The sequence below is a fragment of the Clarias gariepinus genome, chromosome 17, assembly GCF_024256425.1.
Source record: "Clarias gariepinus isolate MV-2021 ecotype Netherlands chromosome 17, CGAR_prim_01v2, whole genome shotgun sequence".
Taxonomy (NCBI): domain Eukaryota; kingdom Metazoa; phylum Chordata; class Actinopteri; order Siluriformes; family Clariidae; genus Clarias; species Clarias gariepinus.
The window spans coordinates 25,675,249-25,687,629 of NC_071116.1; the positions used below are offsets into that span (position 1 = coordinate 25,675,249).

The 12,381-nt window shown below is 40.2% G+C and overlaps 1 protein-coding gene across 1 annotated transcript in view; it reads left to right on the forward strand.

The window, feature by feature from the left end:
* itga1 (integrin, alpha 1) overlaps positions 1 to 12,381 on the forward strand; it is a 65,857-nt gene that overhangs the window by 41,347 nt on the left and 12,129 nt on the right. The window contains exons 13-21 of the mRNA XM_053515521.1: positions 309 to 449; positions 1,066 to 1,326; positions 2,125 to 2,255; positions 3,926 to 4,092; positions 4,205 to 4,341; positions 7,275 to 7,385; positions 10,555 to 10,631; positions 11,580 to 11,706; positions 12,113 to 12,193. Coding sequence (XP_053371496.1) covers positions 309 to 449; positions 1,066 to 1,326; positions 2,125 to 2,255; positions 3,926 to 4,092; positions 4,205 to 4,341; positions 7,275 to 7,385; positions 10,555 to 10,631; positions 11,580 to 11,706; positions 12,113 to 12,193 — 1,233 coding nt within the window. The remainder of the gene's footprint in view (positions 1 to 308; positions 450 to 1,065; positions 1,327 to 2,124; positions 2,256 to 3,925; positions 4,093 to 4,204; positions 4,342 to 7,274; positions 7,386 to 10,554; positions 10,632 to 11,579; positions 11,707 to 12,112; positions 12,194 to 12,381) is intronic.

The window sequence follows — 12,381 nt, forward strand, 5'->3', positions numbered from 1 at the left end:
AGTCAAACCGGGATTTGCGATAAAGGCATTAAAGCAACTGACATTTACAGAAGACTTCGAGTATAGTACGGTGATGAGACTCTCAGCAGCGGTAAACATTTCGATGAGCTGAACATAAACCGTAAACATTCAGCAAGTGGATCCCCTGATCCGTTTTACTCTCAGAATTGTCTTCTGTTATTCTGCACATTAAAGTCCCGGTTTGACTTGAACGTCCCCTGGTATGTTAAGTAAATTATTTACATTTGCATCTGAGTAAAAATAGGCATCTTTTAAACCTCCTTGCTGCCTCTGTTTATGTGCGTCAGATCGGTTCATACTTTGGCAGCGTCCTCCAAACACTGGACGTGAACAATGACTCATACACAGACCTCCTGCTGGTGGGAGCGCCCATGTTCATGGGGCCTGAGAGAGACGAACAGGGACAGGTCTACGTCTACAAGCTCGAGGTAGAGAGAGAGAGAGAGAGGTCACGTTCTCAAAACTGTTTTGCTCTAAAGCAAATCTTAAAGGGAAAAAAATGCAATGCAATGCGATGCCATTTTTCCAAATAATTTTTAGATTTCTTTTACGTTTTTATTAATTTATTAATTAATTTATTCTATTTTTTTTTTGCCTCAAATCTGGCTTCTTAATCTCATCTTAATGCTGATACTAAATCCTAAATGGCTTTTTATTCCTATTGAAATTATATTGACATTATATTTATATATAAAAAAAATTAAATACGAAATGGTAATTAAATTTCAACTGCAGGAGAAAAAAAAAATTATCCAGCAGGTGTCAATTTAAGTAATTAAAAACGTGTAAGTATTTTTTTAATTACTGCATAATTTCTTCAAACAATTGCATTGAATTTTCTTCAAAATGTGCAATGTACTGTATAATACAACAAACACAAAGATCTGCCATAATAATATAAAAACTTAGCCAAAAACCCATATTTCAATCCGATTTTATTTCCACAGTCCTGATTTATATTTCCATATTTCTGATTATTCAAAGCTTTTGATCATGCTATTTTTATGTGAAGTGTATGATCTGCTGTACTGTTCGGTTCCACAGGAGGGCATGTTCAAACTCGAGATGATCCTGCGGCCGGTAAACCAGACATGCTGCACAGCGCACTCACACGCTTCCTGTACGAGTGTGAATAAGAATGAGCCATGTGGCGCTCGCTTCGGTACGGCCATCGCCGCTGTCCCGGATCTCAACCTGGACGGCTATAATGATGTAGTGATTGGGTCACCACTGGAGAATGACCACCGTGGGGCAGTGTACATCTACCATGGCACTGAGCACACAATACGAGAAAAATACGTCCAGGTAATCACAGTATATTGGATGTTCCAACTTTATTGTATTTTTTTAAAATAATGAAATTAGAATGAAAATAATGTTGGTTTACGCAGAAAAAATGCAGATTCTGTGGGGTGGGGTCAAAGCAGGGTGTGTGAATGGGGCAATTTGGTTTCCCGGAGATGGATGCTTGGAGGTAAAACTATGGCAGACCATCTACAAGATGGAAGAGGGATGAACAATAGATTGAAAAGGTTTGAAGAAAAGCCACTGGCTTTAAGGATGGAACAAGGTGAATATAATAGGATGGGTGTGAGAGAGTGTACTTTTTTTTTTGCTGTTGGAGAAAGTGCAACTGCTGGACCTGGAACTGTCTTGGACAGAAAAACTAATGTTTGTGGTCCAGGAGAGGTGCACTGCAACATGGATCCCAAGGAACTTGAAGCTGTCCACTCGCTTCACCATGGCAACATTAAAGGAACGTTCCATTGTATGAGGTGTCACAATTGTTGCAAGTGAATGTGACTACGGTGATGTCATCTATTGACTTTATGATGTGACTAGAGGTGCAGTTGTGAGTCAGAAGCTTTAACAGTAGTGGGCTCAGCACACACCCCTGAGGGGCACCGATGCTAAACATGTTTGTGTAGGAGCTGGTGCTTCTGATCTTGGCAGTCTGTGAGGAAATCCAGATACAAATGGATGTGTGGAGCCTTCAGAAGCCTATCTTTCCAATCAGCTGTGGAAAGATGATGGGGTTAGATGCTGGATGTTAATGATAAAGTTTTACACAAAGAGTAATACATGTGTGTGTATGTGCGTTAGCGCATAGCTTCTGGAGGTGACGGCGAGAAGATGAAGTTCTTCGGTCAGTCCATCCACGGAATCATGGACTTAAACAATGACGGAATTATAGACGTCACCATCGGGGGTATTGGAGGCGCTGCACTGTACTGGTGAGTGTGTGTGTGTGTGTTTGTGTGTGATTTTGTGTGTGTAAGTATATCCATAATAGATGTGTTGTGTGGTAAATTAACAAATAAATCCTTTTACCCTGGCAACCCGAACCAAATCGTAAAACATCAAAGCATTAAAATTGATTTGAGGCAGAAATTTACAGAAAGGAATTTTATGTGGAAGCATATTAGACTCCCTATTTTAGCCTCATATCTCAAAGTAGATACACACTTGCAATAAGACAAATCACTTGTTAGGTTATAAATGTTCTTGTGCTCATGTACAAATAATGCCTATTGCCAAATGAATAAATGCAGAAGGTCTTAATCAAAGACTCGAGCATAACCACAACCTTCTGAATCTCACCTTGATAACTTTAGGAGATCTTTTCTCTATGAGAAAGCATCACTCGCTGCAGAATCTTTTTGTTCCCACGCCTCATTTTCAATCCCACTTGCTCACAAACTGCACAGGAATTTCATTCTGAGGAACAAGCATGAGAGCCTGGCCAAGCATCCTTTTTTTCAGATGTGTAAAGTGAATTTACAACAGAGATTCAAGTCGCCCACTCACACCATCGCCTCCTCCCTATCTGCCTCACGCCTTTCCTAAATGCTTCCCTTACTTCCTTCTCACAGCTGCTGGGGCTAAGTGGTGAACTCCGCTATCTTGGCTCTCACTGATCCTCCACCCAGTCTGTTGGGAGTTTCATTTGCATGTCACTGTTAAAATTTGGAACTGTTAACAGGATAAATGCTTCCTGCTTCAATGGAGAACATTCACTTTTGTCTGGAAGCCGCAGCAGAGACGTGTTTAGCTATGAAGCAGTTGTTGTTACTATTAAAGAGCAGCTTATGGGTACCAATTTAGCATCAAGCAAACGGCAGTCTTAAATCGTTTCCTTTTAGGATCTGGCGCAGCAACAAAAAAAAAAAAATCTTCATAGTATTACCCGGAGTTCCTAGGGAGCAAAATTAATGGTGCTCTCGCGAGGAGGGATGTCCTACCCCTACTTGTCAATCAAGGAGACATGAGAAGATCTGTGAGCCCACATAGGTGGAAGATAATGAATAGCGCTTTCCTCCGAGTGTATTACCTCGTTCCCCAAAATTGTGTATGCAGCAGTTCGCTTAAAGCTGAAGGTTTTGGAAGTAGTACATGATAGCCTTCACCTCCCCTGGTGACACTCGATAGTGAGGAGCTGCCAAGTTCGGTGGAAATTGGGAATGACTAAAATTAAGAGGGAAAAATAAACTTTTTTCTTTAGAAGGATTTAGCTTATTACACGTTTATACCATAAAATGTCCCAGGCATGGATGAGCCCTGGGTGGCCATGATCCTGTCACCAGTGCTCTAATGTATAAGTAGTGATTCGGGTTGTTCACTTGTCGTCGCCTCACCAACCTGTTTTTCTTTCTCTTTGAGTTAATTAGACAAAAATGCAGCTTGTTGAGTCCCACACAGATGAATGTTTTACAAGACAGCAGAAAACTTCAAGTCTCATTATGGAAAACTTCACCATTTATCCATCAGTATTTGTTTAATTTGATTATTTCATTTGTTTTGTGTAATTTTAATGTTGATCAACTATTGTATGAATGCTCTCTTACTATAGAAACACTAACTTGTTAGAACAATTGCATTAATCTAGACAATATTTGTGTCTCAGGTCTCGGGATGTTGCTGAACTCCATGCCACTATGAGCTTCGATGCCAACAAAATCAACGTGCAGCAGCCGAACTGTCAGGTCCACAGCAAAGAAACAGTGTGTGTGATGACAAAAGTGTGTTTCACGTACCTTATCAAGTCTGAAAAAAAGACCAAGTCAAAGACACGTGAGACATTACATACCTTAGTTCTCGTACAAACTCTTCTTCCGTAGTCTTATAATTCTCATATTTCATCTTTCATAACTGTGTGTGTGTGTGTGTGTGTGTGTGTGTGTAGTGATCCACTACACTCTGACTCTTGATTCTCTGCGTGCCATTGCGAGAGGAAGATTTAAAGATACAGATGAGAGAAGAATCCACAAGAACGTCAGCATCATAAACAAACAATGCATTAACCTCTCCTTCTACATGTCGGCAAGTAAATCAGTTCACACACAAACACGCACACACAGACACGCAAAGGTCTTTCTATCGTTGTAAGCTTCTTCTACTGCCATGACTATCACTGAAAAAAAAAAAAAGGTTTTCTGTTCTGCTAAATGTCCCTGATGTCAAAACTGTCAGATATTCTTATTCTCGTGAGAGCCTTTGCAATCTATAAAAGATAGAAAATAAAAACATGACCATACCCACTCTTACACACACACACACACACACACTCACACACTTATCCTGTAGCCTTTCACTGCGAGGGCGTTCTTCCTAACAGGAGTAGATCCTAATGTCATATTCCACTGCTGTAGCTGACCTGCTTATCTGCTTAACACGGCTGTAAAGAGGAAAAAAGAGGCAAAAGGGGTTATTTAAGTTATGATAGCTTTCCTGTCTTCTTGAGACAGTCTGGTCATTCTCAGTTGAACTCTTTGACCTATCTGCTATCAGAACTAGTGTTTTTTTTTTTCTTTCAAACTGGATGTTTTTGATTCCTGTCATTGTGCATAAACTATTACAGAATGTTGTGCTTGAAAATCCCCGGAGATCAGCAATTTCCTGAAATACTTACACCATCTTGGAATGAACAACAACGCCACTGTCAGAGTTTTAGAGTTGAGGTTACATTCAGATGGTGTGAAAGTTAACTGAAACTCCTAATCTGTAGCTGCATGATTGTGCCAATGTGCTACAAAAGTGTTTGGCCAAACCTGTTCATTATTGAGGCGGCACGGTGATGTTGTGGTTAGCACCGCCAAGGTTAAGGGTTCGATTCCCACCTGGGACCTGGATATGTCCGCATGTAGTTTGCATATTCTCCCTGTCCTTGGTGGGTTTCCTCTGGGTGTACCGGTTTCCTCCCACAATCCAAAGACATGCAGATTAAGCTAACTGGTGTTACCTGTAGTGTGCAAATGAGGACACAAGTTTGTGTAAGTGTGTGTGTGTGTGCTCTGCATTTGATTGGCACCCTGTCCAGGTTGTACCCTGCCTCATGCCCAAAGTCTCCTGGGATACTGTAGGCTCCTGTATATGACCCTGTATACAGGATAAATCGGCATAGACGAGGAGATGAGTGTTATTTATTGAATTCAGGCCAATCTTAATGCTTCAGCATACTAAGACATCTTGGACAATGCTATGCTTCCAACAATGTGGCAACAGTTTGAGGAAAGCCCCATTTCTATTCCAACATGACTGTACCCCAGTGCACAAAGCAAGGACTATAAATACATGGTTTGATGAGTTTGGTGTAGAAGAACTTGACTGGCCCTAACACAGAGCCCTGACCTCAATCCCTTTAAGCACTTTCGGCATAAACTGGAACGGAGATTGCGAGCTAGGCCTTCTCGTTCATCATCAGTACCTGACGTCATAAATGCTCAACAGAATTAATGGACACGAATTCCCACAGAAACACTCCAAAATCTTGTGGACAGCCTTCCTAAAAGAGCGGAAGCTGTCTCAGCTGCAAAAGCCGGACCGACTCCATATTGAGGTGTATGTATTTGGATACTGTGTCACTGCAGGTTTGACCAAATACTTTTGTCCATATGGAGTAATTGGCTGAATAAAAAAAATCGCACACATTTATTGGTGTACGTAGTAAAGTGGACAGAGTGTGTATACACGTATACGTTGTATTGTTGAGAGGAGTTTGCTGAGTCTCAGTAGTTTTTAAGCTAGATCAGATATTTGGTCACAACTTGATCATATGACATCACAAGGGCAGTTTAGTTAATCGTCTGATCTTGGCTCCTGTTCTAGTGCTGTGTCTCGCCCTTGATGTTCTAATTCAGTTTTTTCCCAAAAAAGGAGTCTTTGCTTGATGATCTATGCGCCAAACCGTACCCTGAGTTCAATAAAAACATGTGCTATAATTGTTTTCATGTCACATTAATCGTGATTTAAATGAACTTTTTTCTAAACAGGTAGCGAAAAAAAATTAAGATCAGAAACAGTCATGACCGGAGTGTAATGTCGACCAGAGTGTATGTCGTCAAAGCAAGTATATCAGCGAAATTACATCCAGACCACTTAGAAACAGAACAGAGCACTTTTCTGTCAATAAAAAAACACAGCCAAGATAAACAAAAGGGTCTCAGAATTTTACCACAGCATGTCCTTTGTGTGTGTGTGTGTGTGTGTGTGTCTCCAGAAACTCGTCTCACTTTTTCATTTTGAAAATCAGATTAGCCTGCTAATAGGACGCTAATAGGACGCAGTAGGACGCTAATTGGTTTAGTTTGCTAAAACAATTAAAACATTGGTTTAACCCACACAATAGTTGAGCTAAGTAGCTCTGATTGATGATAGACTGATGATAGCAATCTGGTTAGTTAGCTTTAATGTTAGCTTTACTTTTTTCTCATGCTACGCAGCTAGCCTTATCATCAGCTACTACAGTAGCTTGTGCATTATCTGAACTGACCTTTAGTTAAAATTTTCTGGTGCATTTATTTTTATTACACATGCTATCATGAAGAAAAACAACTGTTTGACATTGAGTATCTTTCCTCACTATGTGTTCTCTCTCCCTTTCTCTCTTTTCAGTACTGCTCACTAACTCCTTATGGTCCTCTAAACAGGGCCAATAGATTTCGCAGTAAACTATCACATAATTAGCCATAGTAACTATTAGGTAAACTGACCTACAGTGTAATTGACATCAATAGTTTTGAAGTTAAGAAGTATAATTGTACAGATAAAACTAGCTTCTTTCCAAAAGTAATGATAATGGCTGTGTTACAGACCACACTATCACTCCTGCACGTGTCTCAGAGTTTTGGACCTGAATGTGAAGTAAATCAGGTCCGGCGTGATTTCAGGCTTCCTGAGACATAACGAGGCCAAGCAAGGCCATCATGATCTTGACTGATGTGCCATCTTTTTTTTTTTTTTTTTCTTTATTGCAGGAAAAATTAGACTTCAGGGATCCTCTGATGGTGTCGCTGGACTTCGGGTTAGTGAATGTAGACGGCGGCCCGGTGCTGGATGGAACTTTACCAACATCACTCAATAAAACGGTAATCTTCTGTTCAGCCTTTTATTCTAACGAGATGGTGGTTTATGTCTGGTGGTTGAAGGACCGAACACCTCTCAGTGTTTCAGTCTCAGTCTCAACAACGTCTCACTACAAGTTTTTTATTGCTATAGTGCACTGGGAGCACGTTTCAAATCTGTCATGTAAATGACCGTGTGTATCTTATCTAAATTAAGGTAGGTGTTAATAAGGTCTAGTTATCTGTGTTATCTAAATATAGCTAGCTAATTGTGTAAATCGAATCTATATTTAGTTAATTGTATATATCCAATTTAATTCAAATCCAGCTAATTGTGTAAATCAAATTAAAATTTAGTTAGTAGTTTAAATCAAATTTAATTCATGCTAGTTGTATAAATCTAATCTTAATTTAGTTAACTATATAAATCTAATCTAAATCTAGCTAATTGTGTAAAGTTAATCTAAATTTAGCTTGTAGTGTAAATCACCTGTAATTCGAGCGAGTCTAATCTAAATCCAATTAATCGTACAAATCTAATCTAAATCAAACTAATTGTATAAATCTAATGTAAATCTGTACCTTAACCTAAATAACGTCATTTGTGTAAATTACCCAATTTAAACCTAGCTAAGTATTTAAAGCTCATGTAAATCTAGCTTATCATGTAAATTTAAGTCTAGCTAACATGCACCATATGTTCTGGCCAGTTTATTGGTAGTTAAATCTGCCATGATTTAATTTGTATTTTTAAAAAGTTATGAGAGTCTGAGTTAAGGGATCTTCTGAGATTTTGCTGTCATATTCATAATTAGTGGTTTGCTAATGAATTTATTATTTGTCCACCCATGCATTAAAGATTTAAACCTTCTGTTGAGGTCACACATTGAGCTTTGTGTTTTCTCCCATGCAATTAAAATCAGCAGTCCAGAATGAGCTAAACACTTTTTGGGACTATGGTAGAGACTAGGGATCTTTAAGTTGAGATTACCGTTATCTTCCTCTGGTATCGACAATGTAGTTGGCCTGAAATGCCGGCGCCGTGTGTAACAGCTGTGAGCGATCCAAATGCTGTCAGCAAAGATTTTCCGCTCTTTTGAGTAAACGCTTTTCTCCCACTCAGGGTTGTAATGAGAATCTGATGGCACTGGGAAACTCTCACGCTCTCTAGCTCTCCGTCGGGAATTCGGGAATATCGGATATCGAATTTCACTGGTGATTGCCAACGTGTTTGAGATGAAGTGGCAGTGTGACTGTTTACAGACGCTGGGCCGCATAAGCAGGGGATATGACTTAAATTAGGTCACAATTATTAATGAATTAGGAGTAACATTCTTGCATGCACACACAAACACACACACAAATATAGACACAGCTGAGGCATTAGTTAGATTACATAAGGTTACATTTCTGGAAGAAATGGGAGGTATGCTGGACATGTACTGTTGTGTTCGGCACTGCTTCTTCTTCTCTCTTACTCTCTCTGTGGATTGGACTCAAACAGACAACCATTCTCACACTTATTCACACCTTTAGAGTTTGTTTTTGGTATATGGCAGAAAACCGACAGAAAACCCACGTGGACTTTTGAGAAAAACAGAAACTCCACATAGATGTAGACAGCGGGGCTGAGGATCGAACCAGGGTCTCTGGAGCTGTGACATGACCAAACTGTACTAGCACACAAAATGTATGTCTCTGTACAAGTTAATGAGAGGTTGTACACCATCAGACATAAAATTAACACCACATAATATTAACACATTAATCCTGATTCAATTATATAATTATTTATGTATTATGTATATTATAATATTACATAATCATGGGCACCCAAGGCTTATTTACAGTATGTCTGAGGGGAGCAAAGACCTGCCGATCCAGTCCGATTCCACATAAAAGTCAACGCATTACCAAAAAAAAGTCAATCCTGGCTATGATAGACAGGCACCAGAACAGCCCACAGACAGCGTTCAAGGGCACCAACACGCCTACAGATCTCAGTCTGATTGAGCACCTATGGACAAACAGGTCCGATCCGTGGAGGCCCCACCCTGCAACTCCACAGCACCGAAAGAATCCGCTGCCAACACCCTGGTACCAGACTCCACAGCACCCCCCGCCCCAAACCCAAACAACCCCCCCCCCCCCCCCCAGAGGTCTTGTGGACGCATGCACCAAGCGGTCAGAACTGTCCCAGTAGCACCTACACAAGGAGGACAAAAAGAGGAACCTACACAATATTGGACAAAATGTTTTGAGTTGTAATGTTGTGGTCGGTGTTTGTGATGAGATAAGATGAAACCAGATTTCTAACCTTTTCTTCAATTGCTCATCAAACAGGAAGCTCGAATTGTCAGGTCTTAAATATCGTGAGAGTCACTTTGAGTCAGTTTGGATGTGACTGAATTCCTCCTCTGTTGCTGTGTCGCACGCATACACCGAAAAAGATCACTTCTCGCTCGCTAATGTTAGTGTAAGGATAGAAAGCGAAATTCGTGTAAAGAAGTTTAACACAGACACGATACGATTTCTGAACTCCTTTTAAGGATTGGCTCCGTGGTGAGTTCGAGTAAGAGCCAATCCTGGTAGAAACAATCGCTCAGAACAAATATCCTCCATCCTTCATCTCTCGCTGTTAATCTTGCTCTTTTTTTCAGACTGCCACATTCCCGCGCACCACTGGGAACGATAAGATTCTGGCAGTACACCATCCTCAGAGCCTGCTGAGATGTTTGTCTGAAGCAGCAGTGGATCATAAGAGAATAAACACACATTTTTTCATGACGTATTTAGATGATGCATCAATGTACAAACAGAATCTGACCTTTACAGAGGATTTGCAGTGTGTATTAGAGTGTAAAGGCTTCCTGCTGTTTTATTGGACTGGGATTAGACTAGCCGGCATGGGCGTACGGTCCGTGCAGTGTGGGTGGGCTCCGGGTGGGCTCCGGGTGGGCCAAGGCTCTTCCTGTGTGGAAGCATGATGTGTACTGTATTTCTTGTCCATTTCGTACAGTATGTATAAGCGACTATGTAACAGAAGTATTGTACTTTGCTTATTAGCATGACAGAGATAATGGGGTGGAGTTTTCGCAGTATTTATTGAGTTGTTGAGCTGACAGTTTATTATCAGAGGATGCATTTGTGCATGCATGTTTTATTTTGCTTTATTTCTTGATTTTTTTTTCAGCTTGCTTTAGTAGACTGTGGAAATGCTGAGAAGTGCACCGCTGATTTACACCTCCAAGCCACATCGAATGTCAGCAGGTAAACAAGTTTAAACGCATAAACAAGTTTAAAGTAGACAATTCGAGTGGACAGTGTAAAGTCCCGGGGTTTGTGCTACAACGTCTGTTAGGAGGTTGAAACTTGGCCATGGGTGTATGTTCATCTTACCCACATCATCTTTATCCCATGACGTTTATTAAACTTCAAAAATATCATAGATGTGATTGTGGAGGAAAGCCAAGAGAATCTTAATACTGGGATTTGAACACTTTTGAAAACCTTAAATATATATATATATAAATTACAAATTAAGATTTCTTTTTCTTCCTTTAGCATAATCATATTGTTATTGTATTATTTCTAAATCAGCCAAACCTGTGACTTGTTGCTTCAGTTTGCCCTCTAGTGGTCACTAGCAGTCATAGTCACTGTAATATTTAAAAACTGGGGGGGGGGGTTCAGGTCAAACTGGGATTTTTGATTGTGCAGTATAACAGAACACAGAGTAAAAACCGCCTTTGTTTCTCGTTATACTTGCCTGCTACACTAATGCACTTATATCTATGTTTCGCTTGGATACCATCAAGGTAGAAGGTTTTCTCAGTTCACAAGAGCCATGATTTGAGCCTGCTTCATGTATGAAAAGTTGGCCTCCAAGGAGCTTGTTTAATTTTGCAGGCATGTGAGGAAATGGCATACTGTATTTTAAGTCTTCTTTCAATATCAGTTATGACAGTTATTCCTCTGCTCATGGGACAAGTCCTGGTTTGACCTGAACAACACCGGTAGTAATAATTTTAATGCAATTTAATGCACTTAATCATTTCCAAATGGAATATATTAAACAAAGTTTACAACACAGCGTGGCACTTAAAGACTTTGATATAGGGCATGTCTTTTTTCATCATACATAAGTAAGCCAAATGCGTCAGTAGTTTGGTGTTTGATGTTGAGTAATCCCTGTTTCTTTGTGTCGTGACATCCCAGCCTCATCATTAAGGCCGACCAGGAGAAGTTCAGCGTCAACATTAAGATCTCGAACAGTAAAGATAATGCCTACAACACCAAGGTCACACTCAGCACCACGGAAAACATCAACTACGTCAAAGTGGAGGTCGGTTCTAGCTGTCAGGTTCAAAGCTGAACTACAGACGAGTGACGGATTGAAGGAAAAACTACCGGCGAGTGTGTTTTAGTAAGATTTTGGGGCCGACACAAACCGTCAGGACAGCTAGAGTGCAACTTTGGACTGATTTCTTTGGATCTGGAAATATCCCAGAGCAAAGACACGATTTGAGTTGTGTAATCATGCAGGTCAGGACAAGGATCGCTGAAACTGTAGCAGTGCCTCCAGTGATCACAGACACACTCTAAGTAGTTTTTCCTTTGTTTTTTCCTTTAATTTGTCACCCATTTGTACTTGTATGATGATAAATTTAAGAAATATAATGTTAAATTTTTTTCCTAATTACCGTTTATTATCACTCTGCCGGTCGTAACGTCTCTTTATTGTCCTGCAGCCTAAAGAGAAAGACTGTGAGGTGAATCACACTAAGACCGTGTGTGCAGTAGGATACCCCTTCCTCAAATCCGACGCAAGCGTAAGATCTACATTCACATCGTTTTCACATCAACATACTGTATAATTTTGTCATTCATTGGTGATCTGGTGATTAGTTGGAACAGACGAGAGGGGAAACGAGGCTGCTGCTGCTGGGGTTGTTACATAAACAGCCAATTCTTTTAATTAGGCACTGTGCAGCCTAATTAAAGAAAAAGAGCAAATACT